Source organism: Trifolium pratense, linkage group LG2, assembly GCF_020283565.1.
Source record: "Trifolium pratense cultivar HEN17-A07 linkage group LG2, ARS_RC_1.1, whole genome shotgun sequence".
Classification (NCBI taxonomy): domain Eukaryota; kingdom Viridiplantae; phylum Streptophyta; class Magnoliopsida; order Fabales; family Fabaceae; genus Trifolium; species Trifolium pratense.
In genome coordinates, this window is record NC_060060.1 from 6,238,918 (window position 1) to 6,259,035 (window position 20,118).

Consider the following 20,118-nt stretch of genomic DNA (forward strand, 5'->3'; position numbering starts at 1 on the left):
TTTTTACAATAACTGTTGTATTAGAAACTTTTTTATACTAGATATAGAGTTTAGAATTTAATTTTCTTTGACAATAAATAGAGTTTAAAATAAGAGAGCAAGATATGAGAAATACATATCAGATTTGATATACCGGTTAGAATAAGATAAAAAGAATTATAAGCTAAAGAAATGTTTTCTCTTTTTTTTTTTCTTCTTAGTAGAAGAAATGTTTTCTCTCTTTATTCATTAGTTTGGTTGAATAGAGATTGAGAAGATTAAAGTGTTGATGTTTATGAAATGACAAAAATGTATTTAACCTAAACCCCAATAAACAATTCTTTCAATCTTTTCTTGGACTAATAATTCACGGTATCACATTCTTTTTTTTTCTTTTTTTTTTCTTTCTGAAAACTTGGTATTCGGTCTTAAAACCGACTAATCCAAGGGGACCAATCCCACCACCCATTTGCGGGGCCCCATTTAAAGCCAGACTTTTTAGCTTTGTATGGACTTAGCCCACCAAAATTGGCACCAGGGTGAATCGAATCTGAGACCTTGAAAGGAGCATACTCCAAGGACCCAAACCAACACTACTAGATCAACTACAAGTGGATTCACATTATCACATTCTACCATTAAGAAACACTAGCATATCAATACACATTCAATTTCATAATAACATCAACTTCAAATCCACCATCACCCAAATCAAACACTCTTCCACATATCTAACCTAAAAAGTCGTACTTTATACTATGCAGAGATTTTACTTAAAACCATGATGAAGCTAAATATGATAATGCATCATCTAAAGATGCCCAAGAATACATTTTGTTACCAAATTGGATTTCTCGATAATTTTCATTTATATTGGAAATGTTTTCCTAATTATAATCTAGTTAATCATTTGTAGCCTTAATTGCACTGGTGGAACTCTTGATCCAAGAAAGGTTAAGGGGGGTAAACATTGGTTTGTCTTCAAAGTCAAGATGATTGTCACTTTCTTTGTAGAGCTCAACTTTTATAATTTGACCCTAAATCGTCGTACTTTATACTATGCAAATGCAATAGAACTTTTTTTTTTCTTTCTGGGCAATATAAAAAAAAGGATTTTTTTTTGGTACATAAAGAGCGCAAAGCCCTGCAATAGCACTTTTTAAAATTATATCTATTAGTATAATTAAATTAAGTAAATTATATCTTTTTTAAATTATATCACATTTATAAACTTTCAAAATACCGTTATTGACTTTCAAAAAATCGTTACCAAATTAATTATAAACTAAGTAATCAATTTTTTCCGTTGAAAAATTTAATTGTAGTATTGCGTATTCAAGGCACCGCCATGTAAAGTGAGAGAAGGCGTGATTTTTTTTTTTTTTTTTTATAAATGAAGACGTGAATGTTGAATACTGACATCGGAGGAAACATATAATTAGACTTAATTTCTTTGCAAACGTGAAAATAAATAGATTTGACAGGACAAACGACTTTTAGACCTCATGTCATATATTCAAACACCATAAACACACATTTTACGCTCTTGAACGCACAAGGCACAACTAACCAAACACTTTTCACAAAATTTTTTTTTTTTCACAAAACTTATAGTATTGGAACATGAATCATCTCTAATACATTATTATTTACTAAAGAAGACTATCTAATTTACATCTTATTCTTTCAATTGATATTAACCACACATAAGAATACTAAATTAATAGATATAGTTTAACATAAAAAAATTTACAATAGAAAGGTCTTTTCTAATAGTTAGGTCATGACTCAAAATGATGACCAACTCCAAAGAACAAAAAAGATCTTTCTAAACCCTTAAAACTATACACTAGTGGACCTTATACCTTAGCATTTTCATGGCAAAAAATACTTATTTTGGGAGAACTAATTGAGCTTTAAGACAAATAAATTAACCATGGTCCAATTTCAAAAGTAGTAAAAAGTAAAAACCAACCATAGTATAAGAATATAATAACAATAATAAAAATAAATAAAGAAAATATCTCAATTTTTCTTATTACTATAAATAAATAACATTCATTCATTTCCAACTTCTTCTTGTTGCTCCTCTCTTTTCTCTCTCTCTCTTCCACCCACCCATTTTCTAGAGAGAGAAACAAACTTAACTTATAGAGAGAGAAACAGAAGCTCCGAAACCGCGTTATTCACTTCTACTTCTCGCTCTTCAACCGGTATACAACGAGATTCGATCTCGATTTTGCTTTTGCTTTTTCGTTAATTGATTCGTGTGCTTGTTTTGTTGATTTCGTGCATTGGTTGATTTTGCTGTTTCGAAATCAACTATTAGGGTTTCGTATGGTTTGATTCTTAGGGCTTTGATTTTCGAATTAGGTTTGTGTTGCATGTGTTGATTATTATTACTTGTGTGCTAGATTTAGGTTTTCTGAATGCGATTTTTTGTATGCTTGGAAATGGCTTTTGTTGTTGTTGTTGATGTAGTTGAAGTTATGACGTTATGTGTATACGTTTGAACTTGTTCTTTGCTCAGATTTGCGAGTAATTTTTTTTTTTTTTTAACTTTTTAGGTTAGATATGTGGAAGAGTGTTTGATTTAGGGTATGAAATTGAATGTGTTAAGTTGAGGATGTAGATTTTGATACACGTAGGTAATTTGGAAATTGAATGTGTTATATAGTATTGATATGCTAGTGTTTCTTAATGGTGGAAATATGAAACTGTGAATTATTAGTTCATTATTAGGTTTTGATTTTGATTTTTAGTTGTTTTAGGTGGTGGTGTTAGGGTTTTATTGTTGCTGTTATTATTAGATTTTAACTGTGAATCATTTTTAATTGCTCTTTTCAAAAAATAATTTTTAATTGCTTTTTAATTTTTAACTGTGAATAATAATAATAACTTATAATTAATTTTTTATGTAGCTGTTTTGTGGTGGTGTTACTGTTAGGGTTGTATTGTTGGTGTTATTATTAAATGATGATGATTAACTTTAATGCGTTAACTTTAGGATGTAGATTTTGATAAGCGTGGGTGTTTTGGTATGCCAGTGTTTCTTCGTGGTGAATTTGTGAATCATCAGTTCATGATTGCTAGGATTTTAATTATTTTTGAAGTGGGTTATTACTGATTTGTTATATTGTTATTTTGTGGTGTTTAGGATTGTGTTTTTGGTTCCCTTGTTTGCTATGGCTGCTACAGCAACTGCCTCAGTGGGTCCCCGGTATGCACCACCTGATCCCACACTTCCTAAACCATGGAAGGGTCTTGTGGATGGCAAGACTGGCTATCTTTACTTTTGGAATCCTGAGACTAATATCACTCAGTATGAGAGGCCTTCGAGCTCCGCTGCCCCACCGAAGTCTTCTTCAGTCCCTAACTCTTCTGTCCAGGTTCAGCAATCATCTCAAGGACGTGGTCGTAGTCCTGATTTCAGTGATAGGTATGATAGGAATGGAAATGGTGGGTCAAATGAAGGTGGATCCAGGAACCATCAGGTTTGTGCTTGGCTCTCGTGTTATATTTTTATGTATTGTTATATTACACCTGACATAGTGTAAGACATGTGAAGAATTTTTTGACAAGTAACGCTATGAAGTATTCTACTAACTGGTGATGGTCTATGCAGTTTCAATTAATTGATTATTTTAACATAACAATGACGAAGAATGAGAGTAACTTCGTCTCTGTGTAAAAATCAGCTGTACATTTCGCTTAATTCTAGTTTGTCTGGTGGACTTATTTTATTTGTTTTTGTTTTCTATCAGAGTTCCAAAGGTGCCACCTCTCAAGATAATGTTGCAAATGGAAATGTTAGTTCTATCAAAGCTCATGTGGCACCAGATACAGGACCTGCATTATCTCCAGAGGCTTATAGACGTCGTCATGAGATCACTGTTACGGTGAGTACATATTATGTATTATATATATATATATATATATATATATATATACATACATTATTGTTAGTAAGGACGTAAATAAACATCAAAATTATTTCATTACATGTTCTAAGAACATTTTGAAGAACATGTCCAGATAATTACTTACTATCTCTGCATTTGTGCTGTGCTCCAATCACATGACTGACTTAGTTGAGTGTTTGTAATTTTTCTAGGGAGATAATGTTCCTGCTCCCGTGACATCATTTGCATCCTCTGGCTTTCCATCTGAGATTCTTAGAGAGGTATAAGCTTCTATTATTTATTTTTTTTGTCCTTTTCATCTATTTGTAGTAGTGGCAGTTAGGAGGTTACACAAGTTTCTGTAGGTATCTGATCCAAATGTTTCTTTTGCAAAACTGATTCCTGAAGCTCTAATCTCAAGTTTCGGGCTCATGATAATTTTTTGCCATCTTACTTTTTGGTCGTAGGTGCGATGTTTGCTCCTGTGGTGGAGCTAATGTCGTACGGTGTGGTGCCCTCTTTCGTGGGGCTAGCATTTAGTTTGGACTTTGGAGCGCCCTTTATGGTGGACCAAGTTTTTGGAAGGGCTTTCCGAATCATCCATGTTCGTGGCTGGGACTGCTGTTGGTCATGATTCAGTCTGCCACTTGGTCCGTACGGAAGAAGAGGCCTCCTTATGTGCTAGCTTGCATCAGCAAGCATTGGTGACTTGCATATGGGGGATAGCACTTCTTCCGCCATTAAACCTAAAATCTATAAGTACCAAAGAAAACCAATCTGCTGGATTTTCCTTTTTTAGGTACAAAATGCTGGGTTCTCAGCCCCAACTCCAATTCAGGCACAATCATGGCCCATTGCCCTTCAAAGTAAAGATATAGTTGCCATTGCTAAAACAGGTTCAGGAAAAACCTTGGGGTATTTGCTTCCAGCATTTATTCATCTCAAGCGTACTAATAATAACGCCAAAATGGGCCCCACTGTTTTGGTACTTTCACCAACAAGGGAGTTGGCAACACAGATTCAAGATGAAGCTGTGAAGTTTAGTAAAACATCAAGAATTGCCTGCACTGTAAGTACTATTCTCTTTTTTTGTTTTTGTATTGCTTTCACGCATTAATATGGACATCATGGTTTATTAATGTTGCTTTCATGTTTATTAATTTTTCACCAGTGCTTGTATGGAGGAGCACCAAAGGGTCCTCAATTGAGAGATATTGACCGTGGAGCAGATATTGTGGTAGCCACTCCTGGTCGCCTGAATGATATTCTTGAGATGAGGAGAATCACGCTTCACCAGGTCTCTTACCTAGTGCTAGATGAGGCAGACCGGATGCTGGACATGGGTTTTGAACCTCAAATTAGGAAGATTGTGAATGAGGTGCCCGCTCGCAGGCAAACTCTCATGTTTACTGCAACATGGCCTAAGGAGGTTAGGAGAATTGCAGCTGATCTGCTGGTCAATCCTGTCCAAGTGAACATTGGCAATGTAGACGAGCTTGTTGCTAACAAATCCATCACTCAGGTTTGATATTTACTACTGAATATTGATATATTTTGCTGCAATGCCACTTTAGCTTTTATGGTTGAAAGCCCTCTTCGATAAATGCCATTTTTTCTTTAGTGCACTGGTGTCGGTGGATTTTGTTAACAGTAAGTTTAATCTGTGTTTTAATGTTACTATTAACAGCATATTGAAGTTTTGGCACATATGGAGAAACAGAGACGACTGGAAAGTATTTTGCGGTCACAGGATCAAGGATCAAAGATAATTATTTTTTGTTCTACCAAGAAAATGTGTGATCAACTTGCTCGTAATCTTACACGCCAGTTTGGAGCTGCTGCTATACATGGGGATAAATCCCAAGCTGATAGGGATCATGTGTTGAATCAGTTTCGAAGTGGAAGGACTCCTGTGCTTGTAGCCACAGATGTTGCAGCTCGTGGACTGGATGTGAAAGACATTAGGTTGTTAACCATTTCTGTTATATAAAATCTTTTTTATTCTTTTGATGTCAATATGTTATTGACGGAGTTAGTGTACGGTACACATCAAACTAGTTTTCTCATATTTCTGTTAAATTGATGCAACTTTTTTTTATCTTGGAATAGTGACCATAACATTTAGAATATGACCATAAATTTTTGCAGAGTGGTTGTCAACTATGACTTCCCTACAGGAGTGGAGGATTATGTTCATAGGATTGGAAGGACTGGTAGGGCTGGAGCCACTGGTATAGCTTACACTTTCTTTGGGGACCAGGATGCTAAACATGCTTCAGATCTCATAAAAATCTTAGAGGGTGCAAACCAGAAAGTCCCTGCAGAACTTCGTGAGTTGTCATCCCGGGGTGGTGGTGGGTTTAGCAGGTCCAAATATCGTTCTGGTGGTCGTGGTGATTCTGGATTTGGTGCAAAGAGTTATGACTCTGGGTATGGTGGAAGGAGTAATGATGCAGGATATGGTGGAAGAGGTAGTGATTCAAATTATGGTGGAAGGGGTGGATATGGGTCTTCTGCTGCTTTTGGAAGAGGTGGAGGCCGTGGATTTGACTATGACTCACAGAGGTTAGCTTGAATATTAGTTATATTTTTATTTCTTTGATGAAATTTAATGTCAAGTTTTTACATAACCTGAGGATTTGAGTTTTGTAATAGGGTTTTTATACATATTTTTAAGTGATAGTCACAAAACTGTATGTCCTGTGGCATAGGAATGAAAGAGATCGAAGCCCTGAGAGAGGATCTAGCTGGAGTGATCGCTTCAAAACTGTCAATCGCGAACGCAGCCGCAGTCCTGCCAAGGCTGCACCATCTCAAAATGGCCCAGTCAGCTTTCACCAAGCAATGATGCAACGCAGTGGAGGAGGTGGCGATCGTAACAAGAGCTTTAACCGGGAGCGAAGTCGCAGTCCGGCAGGCCGTGAACGATCCCCTTCTTCCCCTGGTGGCGGTAGGTCCAACAACAGTCCAAAGAAAGGGTGGGGAGGATCTTCAGGTGATGGAAGAAACGGTGGTTCTCATTCATACAATGGAGAAATGGAGGAAGGGATGATTCCTGATGAAGAAGGAATGATTGGTCATGATGATTCTACATATCAAAGTGCAAATTAGAATTTTGGGTATTCCTACTTTGACCGTATATGTTAAGGTAATTTTGGTCCACTTTCAGTTGTTGAAGTGTATTGCTACATGGACACATGCAATATAGGATCTGGAAGTGGAATTAATGGCAAATGTATATTTTGAGAGGCTGAGTAAAAGCCTGATGGGTGAAGAACCTAGTAACAAATATGTTAATGGTTTAATTGGTTTTATGATATTTTGGTAAAAGTTTAGTTTATATCCAGGTTCATTAGTCTACTTAGCCAAGCTAGAAATTATTTAAGCCACTATGGAATGTTGCACCCATCGGTTACTAATCGAGCTGCAGCATAGTTTTTGGTTTAAAAAGTGGCGAACAAAAGCAATGCTTTGTTATTTTGATTTACAACATATCAATGTTGTGTTTGTAATATGCTTGAACTGTGTTTGGACATTTTTATTACAGAAATCCTTCATTATATTGACTGGATGGAGAAACTTGAATGAATCTTCTCCATTTGTAGTACTGTTTTCGTTATTTTTCTTCCCTAAGTAGTTTAGTGGCTATACTTATACACTTGGGTGTGAAGAGGTGGTGACTCCTAGGTTGTATTTGCTCTTGTTATTGTGGATCAATGTCTCACCACTCATTAAACAAAATTTAATAACAAGTCTTTTTTACTAGTTGATGAATCATTCCTTAGCAAGATCAAATTGACTCGCTCTATCTTACACTCACATACCCAATTAATTTGTTAAATATTTATGTTCCACCTCTCTGACATGATCTTGTATATGTATATTTGTGTTAGTTAAAGTGTGTTAGCAATACAATTTTTAACATAGATTAGATTAAAATTAAAATAAATTATGCTAAGTAAAATAAAAGATATAAACATTCAATTCATTCATTGGTCTCAAATGTGTGAGAACACTACAAATATATAAATATATAAGATGCTTTCTCTCCTGACCCTCCGTGATTATTTTATATCCCCAATATTTCAATTTTGTTTTTACCTAAAAATTCGGTTCGCAGAAACTGTATTTTTTTGAGTGCAAATTCGGAGTAAATTTTGGTTTTTAGAAATCGAAATTTGTTTTTAAGGCAAAAAAATATTTTTGTTTTTACAAATCGAAGTTTTTTCAAGGGTAAAATTGGAAATTTAAGGGTATAAAAGAAACACGGGTCGGGAGAGAAAACACCAATATATAATAAACTATAGGCATAGAGCCCATTTAACAACCCAAATAAAAGACCAGTAATAATATAATTAACTACTACCTAATTATTTAATTAATTCCTACTTTATCTATTGTTGAATAAAGTACATATATATATATATATATATATATTGTTGAATAATAATAAAGAAAAGGGCAGAACATAACAATCCCCAGCAGGGGCGGATCCAGCGTATGGTGAGGGTGTGCACCTGCACACCCTGAAATTTGAAAATTTCCACCGATACCCCTATGTTTTCTAATTTTGACCACCCTGAATTTATTTTTTTGCACCCTGGACCCATGACACCTAAAGTCTGAAGACCACGCTCATAATACACTTTCACACTTCTCTCTAAAATTGTTTTCTCTCGTCTCTCTCAACCGCATCCCTCAATCAACGACCACTAAATATCAACCAGCCCTCATGATTCGACCTTTGTGTTTAAGAATTAATTATATGTTTTGTTCACTTCATCTAAAATAATCACTTCATATTATTGAACATCTTTCTTTCTTTTTATGTTTTGTTCTTTGTTACTGTTACTTTTATCCGAGTTCCTTATTCGTTTGAGTTCTTATTTTCTATTGTTTATCCATTGTTTATCCGAGTTCCGTCATGACGATTGTGAAAACTAGATTACGCAAATCGAATGGGGGACAAATGGATGAATGATTGTCTGGTGACTTATATTGAAAGCGATGTGTTGGAGCAAATTGATGATGAGCCGATTATTCAACGATTTCAGAACATGGATTCGCGTAAAGGACACTTATAAAGAATGTATGTAGTTGTTTTTGATACATTATAAATTGAGTACAATGTAATTTTTTGAGTATATGACTTTTATATATATGATTATACTTATTTGGCAAAAAATATATTTTGCACCCACTGATCCAGGGTCCTGGATCCGCCACTGATCCCCAGCATCAAGCAACGCAAATCTGCAACCATGAGAAATGCAACCATGAGTTTCTGACATTAAGATCAAGCAACACAAATCTGCAAATTATATATTTTGTTTAATCTAAAGGCTTAAAATAATCCCTTAAACTAATTAATGTGTTGAAATATTGTGTGATTTTTTTTTCCTCAAATAGTAGTATTTTGCAAGTGTAACAGTTTTTCAACATCAGAGAAGGGAGAAAGAAGAATTTGAAATCAAGATCTTACTTATAAGCCACTATGTTTAATCCAGTGGTGAAGGGTTTGAGTAGTACGCTTTAGGTCCGGGTTCGATCCCCAGCTCATTGTAAACCAAAAAAATTCAAGATCTTACTTATGTATTTTCTTTTTTGAATGGTAGAAAACAGTTTTGCAAGTGAATCCTCAGAAATTTTTAGTATAACATCATTGTATATTGTATATCATTAGGTTCCGACCCTTTTGCTTGGAACACCGGTAACAATTTATAAGAAAGCCATGAACAACTTATAAGATTTATACCAAATGTGAGACAAATAACGGAGAAACAAATGAAGAAGAGAAATTAACGTAGAAGAACTAACGTGTTAGATAATAATTATAACTAAATTTTAAAATAAATTTAAAACTTTTACAGAAATAGTGATCCGGCCGCCGGCCACCTGCATCATCTTCTTAATAAATCTCCATGTTGTGGGTTCGAAATTGGCCTACAACCAATTTTTTTTTGTATCTGGTGCTATTTTAACACCAAAAATTCAAGTTTTAAACATAGAATCATAAAAAAACTATAAGAAAAAAACTACGGTAATAAATTTTTAAATAAGAAATAGATCTTAAAAATTCAAAACATTAGATACTCTATATGTTATTTTTTTAACCACAACCATTAGATTATAATTATATATGGTTACAAAAAAATAATAATAATAATAATAAGATTACATATTCTATATTTTTTTTCTTCCAACAATTAGATTTTTTTATTTATTTATTTTTTTGTAGCAATTATAAACCCTATTATCATCACTTGAATTAGAACAAACTATAGAATCGTGAACAACACTGATCCTTCCATCTACTTCACAATACAAGCGTTACAACAAAAACCCTTTGATTGATTATTGCATCGGTTTCAAACTAAAGGTGTTATAATAATAATACATATATATATACGAATAACAAAAACTATAGTACATAGAAACAATGGCGGGAATAGCTATACTTGTAGATCTATGGAGGAAAAATCATAACTCTGCATCACATGCTTTTCAATGTTCTCCATCCTTTTCAGCTTCCTCTGCTGTTGCTGCAGCTGCTTCTTTTGCTGCAGGCTCCACTTTTGCTTCAAGGGCTTTCTTTGGGTATGTTTATATATCTTTTATACTTTTTGTTTTCATGTAAAGATTGAATTTTTATATTGTTTTTGAGATGGGTTTTGGTTTTTCTTTTAAGGGTGATGAAAAAAAAAAGTTTTTTTTAGTTTAGTTGATTCGGGGGAATTGGATATGGATATGTGAGTTACTATTCAATTATTCATTAAGATTTGAGTTTTTCTTGTGATAATGGGTTGTTGTAAACTATGAAGCACGGACACCGGACACGACACAAACACCGATAATAATTTGAGAAAATGATGTAATTCAATGTAATCAATAATCATAAGTGTTTGACACCGACGCGTGTTGAACACGCCTAATCCGATGAGTGTCTGTGCTTCGTAGGTTGTAAATTTCTAGTGTGCAATGTTATCATTAGCGGGTTGTGCAAAGAAGTTGTTTGTTGAAATTCTGCCATAGTAATTAGTACTGTTATAGCTGCTATTTGACAGTAGTTAGTAAATGAGTAGTGTATAGGAGAACAATGGCGATTTGTTCAAATTCCAATGCGCTATAGCACTGCTAGAGAAGCTCTCTGCTTCTTTTATATTGATGCAGGGTATCGTTAGTTAGGAGGTCTTGGAGTGCAAAGTTAAAGGCACCATATCAGGTGTTAGTGGTTCTCACGGTGTCTTTTGGTCAAAATCATGTCTGGAAGATATTCGGGTGCTGAATAGTGGTCATGCAACCAATTGTTTTGCATCAGTTTTCAATGCTAATCTGGCAGGCGTGTGGTGCCTTTAGCTAGTCTAGGTGTGTTGCTTTATAATATTTTGGTTAATTCTTTTATTAGTACATGGAGGGCTAGCTTGGGGCCTGGTGTGTGGTGCCTATAGCTTGTGTGCTCCCTGCTAGCATCTTGTTGGGAGTAGGGTAGCTTTCAGTCTCTGAATTATTGTGTAGCCTGTATCCATTTACTCCCTCAAAGTATGCCTCGTGCTTTGAGTTTTCTGCTCTTAATAATAACTTTTTTAAAAAAAAACCTATTTGATAATACTGCTAGCGGGTTGTGTGATTATCAGGGTGTGGTTAGATTTAGTATAGTTTTGAAATAGCTGAAAATACCAAGGTTTGAAGAATGATGTTATAATATCTGATTGCATCGCAAGGAGTATGAGAAGTTTATTTGTAGTTCCGTATGATTGCATGTTAGGTAAGGGTGAGAAGGTATTGAATTGAAATAGAAATTATAGCTTTGAGTTATAGATTGTGCTCATGAGAGTAGTAGTGTTTTGGCTTCATGTTTTGATTCACGGCGAGTTTGGCAAAATCACGGTTGCATTGTTATTTTGTTGAGGCTCCAAGTTAGTGTTTAGAAACTGAGATTTATGTGGTGGAAACGTGTGGTATCTTTGAAGTGACTAGTTGACGCACGTTAGAGGTCAATCGGCGTGGTTCCAAATACACGCTAAAGTGTAGCTTTTGCCTAATCCGATGAGTGTCTATGCTTCGTAGGTTGTAAATTGTTAGTGGGCATTGTCATCATTTGCGAGTTGCGCAAAGGAGCTGTTTTCTAAAATTCTGCCATAGTAATTAGTACTGTTATAGCTGCTATTTGACAGTAGTTAGTAAATGAGTAGTGTACAGGAGAACAATGGCAATTTGTTCAAATTCCACTGCGCTATAACACGAGCACTGCTAGAGAAGCTGTTTGCTACTTTTATATTGATGCAAGGTGTCGTTAGTTAGGAGGTCTTGGATTAAAGTCACTATATCAGGTGTTAGTGGTTCTCACGGTGTCTTTTGGTTAAATTGTGTCTGGAAGATATTCAGGTGCTGAATAGTGGTCTTGCAACCAATTGTTTTGCATCAGTTTTGAGTCTAATCTGGTGGGTGTGTGGTTCCTTTAGCTAGTCTAGCTGTGGCGCTTTATAATATTTCGGTTAATTCTTTTATTATTACATGGAGGGGCTAGCTTGAGTCATTTCTCATACTGTATCCATTTGTTCCCTCAAAGTATGCATTGTGCTTTGAGGTTTGTGCTCATATTAATAAATTCTTCCTTTAAAATAAAAAAACTATCTTACAATACTGCTAGTGGGATATGTGATTATCAGGGTGGGAAGGTATCGAATTATAGCTTTGAGATATAGATTATGGTCATGGGAGTAGTAGGGTTTTGGCTTCATGTTTGGATTCATGGCGAGTTAGGCAAAATCACGGTTGCATTGTTATTTTGTTGAAGATCCAAGTTAGTGTTTAGAAACTGAGATTTCTGTGGTGGAAACGTGTGGTATCTTTGAAGTGATTAGTGGACAGGTCGATCGTTGTGGTTCCCAATACACGCTAAAGTGTAGCTTTTGCCAAAATCACGGTCGCTAGTATCAATCGAGCTAATTTTATGATGACTCGTAATTGAGCAAAGAGGAGAACGAAAAGAAATAAATAATAATAAAAAAATCTTCTATGTAAGATATGCATGCAAGACAAAAAGTAAAATTTGATCCATCTAGGAATCTCTAAATGAATTCTGATGGCATACTGTGATTTTGCCAAACTTACTGTCAATCCAAACATACACTTAGTATTACTGAATAAGCATTTGAAAGATTTAACATATTATGGCTTAACAACTAGTACTTTTGGAGATACTAGGTTTCTAACATTGGTATTTTCAAACTTCACTAACCTAGACTCCCCCCTTTGCTTGGTTTACATACTTACACGAATGAGCGTTGTGCTTCTAATACATGAATACTTACACGAATGATTGTTGTGCTTCTAATGCATGAATCTCACCATGTTGCATTGAGATTTATTTTCAGATTGGATAAACAACTTTAATGGACAAGATTGTGTAATATGTGCATGATTTGCAAGTAAAAAACAGTTGAATAGACCACGATTCTTTGTGTATATAGGAGAAAATAGAGAATTGGGTTATTCTATTTGTGGATTTTTTGGTGAAGAAAATGATCTGAATTATAGCATGACATTCATGGCACCAATTTTACTAAATTTTAACTTCTCTAGAGCTTTTAAACCTTCAAGTGGTTTAAGGTTAAATTATGTATTCCTGAAACATCGGAGGAATAAGATAGGGTACTAAAGTCATTGCACTAAAGTATAATTTATCGTTGTATTTTGGAGATATATGCCCTATTTTGGTTTAACCTCGCACATACGCATACATTTAGCAATCATGCCTCTTTAATTTCAGGTCACCAGTTGCATATTCTGATGCTGGCGCAGCATTATCTGAAGATTTTATTTCTAATATACAAAGTGCTTCTCAAAGGATTTACAATTTTGATGCTGAAAAAGTTAGTACAAAAACGTACAATGTCCAACCTAAACCTCTATTGTCTGCTTTCGAATGGAGGACACTTGCAATGACTTCTGTAAGGTCATTCTTAATGCATTATTTGCCTCTTTTGGAGCCGCGTGCTGATATGGAAGACGTTGACGACTTTCTGGAGGACGAACCTCCAGAACACCATGTTGATCTTGTTGTTCCCTTCAATAAGTCAGTGAAGCAAATCGCACGCGAGGTGAGACTTTTTCTTCTTATTATTGCTTTAAGCTTTTGTAAGGCTTATCTTTTGCATTATTCACAATTTATGAAATTGCTCGGTGTGATTTGTGGGTTTAATATCAGTAACAATAGTTTCGAGCTGCTACATGTAGCTTGTATCGTGCAAAACCTCTTTTCAAAGTATATCTTTGTAGATTGTATATAATTTAAGTATTACATGTAGCCTGTATCGTGCATAGCTCTTTTTAATCATAGTTGTTTCCATTTCCTTGAAACTTATTTGACAGGATTGTTTTCTTCTTTTCATGTCTTAGACAATGGTGTAATAATAAAGTTAAGGTCGATAGTGACCCAGAAACTTTTGAGAAGGTTTGAGGCACAAGTAATGACCTTCGAGACCCAAATTTTCTTTGTGTTCTCCCCTTTCTTTTCTGGCAGCACATGACCCATTTTCTCCTCTATTCCAACGCCTTTTGTCTAAATCTTCCCTTAGTTACCAAGATGATCTTCATGACTCTGTTCGTTCCTTGTCATAAGCCCATAAATTTTGCTTCTTTCTCCACTTTTCTTCCTTCTTCTGTGCTTTATTTTTCATCTTTACGTCTGCCTCTTGATTCTCCTTCTCGCTTCAAGATTCATAATTTTGGCTAGAACTGCTCGAACAAATCCTAAGCCTAAGAATTTATGTAATCATCTGTGTAAAGTATTCCCTCCATCTTTAATTATAAGACTATTTTCCACTTCTTTGTCCCTTAATATAAAACCCTTTTCAATTTTCAACACGCATTAATGATTTCTTTGCAAAAAACCCCTATTTAAAGTACCATTGGAAAAGGTAAATTATGTCTTGCTCTCTTATGATATTAATAATTGTAGGGATAAATATGTAATAGTAACACAACTTTTTGACAAATTTATTACTACAATTACTTTTCTTAATATCTGTGAGTTTTGTTGGAGGGTCTTATAACAAGGGACGGAGGGAGTAATTTTGAATTACAATAGCATGTATAGTGCTTCACTGTAATAGTTCAATGTCCAAACCACATTTCTCTACAATGAATCAGTGCATCATTTAGCTTCAATTAATCCGTATTCATAATATGTTTGTGACTGTATTTTAAACTTGGTGAGTTAAATATGACTTGGATGTTGACAGACAAGTGTTGTGACCACCAGAAGGATTTTGGAAAGAATTGCTGTCCATTATGTTTCACAGCGAATGGCATGCAAACTTCTTAAAGGTACGGTTTCCGAATCTGTTAACAATGTCATCTATATTTTAAAGATTAGACGCCCTTACATTTGCATACACTTAAAGCATGTTAATATTTTATGGGAGGGGGTGATTTTTTTATTTATTTATTTTTGGTTTTGTGCTACGTAGCACCAGCACTTAAGATCGACACCGTGTGTGTTGGCCATATGTTAGTGTTTTACATCATCACGACACTGATACATGTGGTTACACTAAACCACTTTTATTTTCCTAAACTATTATCGGTGTCTGATGTTTGTGTATGTATTTCATAGATTTTGTGTGGTACCAGAGATTATACAAGCACTCATTGTTTTCAATTTTTTTTTGAACAGATGTTCCTCGATCAGCTACTCGCAAGGCCTTAAGGAAATTGCCTGTTCATGTTTACTTCTTCTCTGTGAGCAGAACAACATTCAGAGGTCAAAGATTTCCATGAATCATCTCTGCATTTTTTAGATTAACTAAGCATTTAACATGTGCCAACTATTTGTTCATTATGTACAGGACACATGCTAGGAGTTGCAGCATCATGGGTTGTCCAAGTAAGCATTGAAGTGTATCGATTCTTTAGATCCGTTTTCAAGTCCAATGATAAAGATAAGGAAGTTGATACACCCGAGCAAGTTCGACTTCTTGGACAGAAGATTGCACTTACATCAATAAGGTGCAGTTCATCTTTAGTTTTTGCCTCCATAGGCGCAGGGATCGGTGCTACCCTTATTCGTCCGTCACTTGGCCAATGGATTGGTAAGATTTCTAAACAACACATGCCCAAAATTATTGCTTCAATCATTGTGCTTGAATTATATTAGGTTGATTCTTATTCATTCCTCTTCCTAAAGCAAAACCTTTTTTTTTCCCTTCAGGATGTGCTGCTGGTGATTTGGCTGGTCCAATCATTGTAGCATTTTGCGTCGACAAAGCATTTCAAGTGACACTTTAGTAGCAGATATTTTTCTGACTAATTCTTTACAAACCTCAAAATGAATGGTGTATCTTCAAAGTTTTGCTGTTTTTATGTCATATGTTTAAGAGCTACTAATTAAAATTTGCTTTACCTCTTTTGAGCTGAAAAAATTGTAACATTCTTCTCTTATGATGTTAGTTACTTTGTTACTGTTTCAATAAATACTCCTAATGATTTAGTGTCTAAGCTGTTATTGTGTTGATTTTCATAATTTCTTGGTAGTTTATTACATTGTTGTTTATTCCTTCTAGTTCTTTCTTCCTTTTTCTCCAAACAAGCTAAACTCACTGGTTTTTTCAAGATTATGACTTACTCCCTCCAGAATGAATTGGTCATTTTTCAAGATTATGACTTGTTCCTTCCAATATGAAATACAGGCAAAATTATTTCATAGAACACCATGTTTTTTCTTTGTAAAAAATATGAAAAGAAAAATTAATTTAAATTTAAGTCATGATATTTCACTATTGTATTGTCATGATATTTTTCAACATACTTGCCTATCTACATGACAAAAAAATAATTAAATTTAAGTCCAAAACTCTTAAATTATTTTTTATCATCGAGTATCTCCCAACCAAAAGTCAGAAATCTATTTAGAAGTTGAATCTCTCAACAACCAACAAGTGTTCTTTCGGCCAAAAATCGAATTTCTAACCACATGCTTAGAAAACTAAGTTATCAATCAACTATTTAACGCATTGTTAGTACCCTTTTACATAATTAGTGCAAAGTAATCAAACAATTCAAATTCAGCCTCATTCCAAACAAATTAATAAGTAGCCAATAACATCAAATACATCAAAAATAAAATAAAATTGAGACTTTGCATGGAGAATCATATAGAAATCCTATACAAGAAAAACCAAATTTAAAATGGCATTCCTTGGTAACTTTTGATATCTTATAACTCTAGCAGCATTCTAAGTAACTAGTTACCAACATTTGATCATGCAGTAACCTCAAAAAGGACATACTCTTAATCCGAGGAGTGTCTGTGCCTCATAGGTTGTAAATTGCTTGTGGACAATGTTATCATTTGCGGGTTGCGCAAAGGAGCTGTTTGTTGAAATTCTGCCTTAGTACTGTTATAGGATTATGGCTGCTATTTGACAGTAGTTAGTAATGAGTAGTGTATAGGGCAATTTGTTCAAATTCCACTGCGCTATAATTCAATATAGTGTAATCAATAATCAATAATCATAAGCCTAATCCGATGTGTCTGTGCTTCGTAGGTTGTAAATTGCTAGTGTGCAATGTTATCATTAGCGGGTTGTGCAAAGAAGCTGTTTGTTGAAATTCTGCCATAGTAATTAGTACTGTTATAGCTGCTATTTGACAGTAGTAAGTAATGAGTAGTGTCTGGAGAACAGTAGCGATTTGTTCAAATTCCAATGCGCTATAATACGAGCACTGCTATAGTAGCTTTGTCTTCTTCTCTTATATTGATGCAGTGTGTCTTTAGGAGGTCTTGGAGTGCAAATTTAAAGTCACTATATCAGGTGTTAGTGGTTCTCGCGGTATCTTTTGGTCAAAATTATGTCTGGAAGATATTCTGGTGCTGAAGAATGGTCATGCAATCCAATGTTTTGCATGAGTTTCAATTCTAATCTGGTGGGCGTGTGGTGCCTTTAGTTCGTCTAGGTGTCGCGCTTTATAATATTTCTGTTAATTCTTTTATTATTACATGGAGGGGCTAGCTTGAGTCATTTCTCATACTGTATCCATTTGTTCCCTCAAAGTATGCATTGTGCTTTGAGGTTTGTGCTCTTATTAATAAATTTTTACTTTAAAAAAATAAAATAAAATCTTACAATACTGCTAGTGGGATATGTGATTATCAGGGTGTGGTTAGATTAGGTTTAGTTTTGAAATAGTCGAAATTACTGAGGTTTGAAGAACAATGTTATAATGTCGGATTGCATTGTATGCAGTATGAGAAGTTTGTTTGCAGTGCCTTATGATTGCTTGTTAGGTATGGGTGGGAAGGTATCGAATTATAGCTTCGAGATATAGATTATGGTCATGGGAGTAGTAGGGTTTTGGCTTCATGTTTGGATTCATGGTGAGTTAGGCAAAATCATGGTTGCATTGTTATTTTGTTGAAGATCCAAGTTAGTGTTTAGAAACTGAGATTTCTGTGGTGGAAACGTGCGGTATCTTTGAAGTGATTAGTGGACACACGTTGGAGGTCGATCGTTGTGGATCCAAATACACGCTAAAGTGTAGCTTTTGCCAAAATCACGGTGGCATACTGTGATTTTGCCAAACTTACTGTCAATCCAAACATACACTTAGTATTACTGAATAAGCATTTGAAAGATTTAACATATTATGGCTTAACAACTGATTTTCATCTTGAGCACAATATTAGTATTGTTGCTTCAGTCTCTAGTCATTAACCATGCTACTTGATCATTTTCTAGTTGAATTGTTGGCCCTCTGATGTGCTAATTAAGTCACCTTTAGTACAACTTGAGTATTGTTGTTTTACTTTGTAGCCATCAGACTTTATGACATTCACTTGTGCTTTTGTCTTGAGTGGTTAAGCTTTGCCTTTTTAATGGCTCTGTTGTTAGCTTTGTTCCCATGGTTGTTAAGCTTTGTTGCTTCTCTTAAGTGGTTAAGCTTTGAGTCATTGCTCCTGCATAATGGTTAAGCGTTTGATTGTTGTTTCCTCCAAGTGGTTAAGCCTTAAAATGTGGCTTCTGTAGTTCTGTTTGATGGTTAAACATTTGTTTCTACTACTGTTTCATTGATTATTGTGTATTTATAATTGCGTTTGAACTTTTGAGCATTGCTTTGATTCAGCTTAATAATCATCTATTTCTACTGTTTCATTGATTATTTGTGTGTTTATACTCTAAATCTGCTTCATAATTGCGTTTTTCCTTTTAAGCATTGCTTTGATTCAGCTTAATAATCATCTAGAGTTGATTTTGTGATTTTTCTTTTAGTCATCAGATTACTGTATGTAGATATTTGTTGTATTGCTACTTCTTGAGAGTTGATTTTGTTATTTTCATTTTCACATGTATGGAAAAAATCAGAACCTACTTGTGAGTCTGATTTGGAGTACTACGAGCGGAGATATTACAATGGCTTGAAGGATGATTACTATAAGAAGTTGGTGATCAAAGTTATGTGTTGAATACTTGAATTGCATCCATAAATTTGTGGGTAGTTGCAGTTGGAGCCCATGAATAATTTTGTACAGAGATATGGATGAATCATACTACTACATAAGAAGACCCCAAAGCTAACTTCAACAAAAGGTTCATTTTATAGGCCTTATACACTTGGCTTGGCTCACAAGTCACAAATTTGCTACATTTACATGAGTCCGATAATTGTGTTGATTGAAGTAGCCATTTTTTTTAAAGTAATTTACTTGTTAGAATTCTATCCTTAGAGTTAGAGTGTATGAACTTACTTAAGTAGTATTTCGAGTTCGAAAATCGGCTTCTGCATAGTAGCAACGTTATTATTTTATTTCATATATACTATTTGACTATTTGCAGTTGTAGTAGTTGGATTGTTAATTTGGCTAGATTGAGACTTCACAATACTTCCAACGAACATTTATACTACACCAACATCCCCACCAAAAGGTTAAAACTTAAAAGTGCAAAAAAAAAATAGAACAAGTTTTTCAACTAATATTGCAGAGCCCTCAACAAAGAGAGCTCTTTGAAAAATTAGCATATGCCGCTTTGAGTGACGCACACACAGTATTCTTTAGTAAAAGGCGAAAGAATAGTTCGCTATGTGTTCATCACACGGCTCCGTGATTTGAAAACAATGAAGTCCTTTCATTTTATAACACCAACAGAGTTTACCTTTACTTGTTAACTAGTCGATGTGGGCTCTAAATACCAATGCCTTCTGCTTTTCTACTGTCGCCTATAACTCTCTACAAAAA

General features: G+C 34.7%; 2 protein-coding genes and 1 non-coding gene across 3 annotated transcripts; 2 read left to right on the forward strand and 1 right to left on the reverse strand.

The window, feature by feature from the left end:
• Positions 1 to 2,016: 2,016 nt before the first annotated feature.
• On the forward strand, positions 2,017 to 7,452 carry LOC123906612 (DEAD-box ATP-dependent RNA helicase 46). The gene is made up of 9 exons (XM_045956559.1): positions 2,017 to 2,192; positions 3,137 to 3,473; positions 3,744 to 3,878; positions 4,094 to 4,162; positions 4,681 to 4,950; positions 5,053 to 5,403; positions 5,569 to 5,846; positions 6,030 to 6,446; positions 6,593 to 7,452. Exons 2-9 carry the CDS (start codon positions 3,165 to 3,167, stop codon positions 6,990 to 6,992), a joined length of 2,229 nt encoding a protein of 742 aa, XP_045812515.1. The 5' UTR covers positions 2,017 to 2,192; positions 3,137 to 3,164; the 3' UTR covers positions 6,993 to 7,452.
• A 2,637-nt stretch (positions 7,453 to 10,089) lies between these two features.
• LOC123906613 lies at positions 10,090 to 16,407 on the forward strand. The gene is made up of 6 exons (XM_045956560.1): positions 10,090 to 10,478; positions 13,654 to 13,984; positions 15,128 to 15,212; positions 15,562 to 15,648; positions 15,734 to 15,976; positions 16,096 to 16,407. The coding sequence occupies exons 1-6, from the start codon at positions 10,321 to 10,323 to the stop codon at positions 16,170 to 16,172; spliced, it is 981 nt and encodes a 326-aa protein (XP_045812516.1). The 5' UTR covers positions 10,090 to 10,320; the 3' UTR covers positions 16,173 to 16,407.
• A 3,457-nt stretch (positions 16,408 to 19,864) lies between these two features.
• On the reverse strand, positions 19,865 to 19,981 carry LOC123911948. The gene has a single exon (XR_006810811.1). It is a non-coding gene; the product is annotated as a U5 spliceosomal RNA (small nuclear RNA).
• Between the last annotated feature and the right edge of the window lie 137 nt (positions 19,982 to 20,118).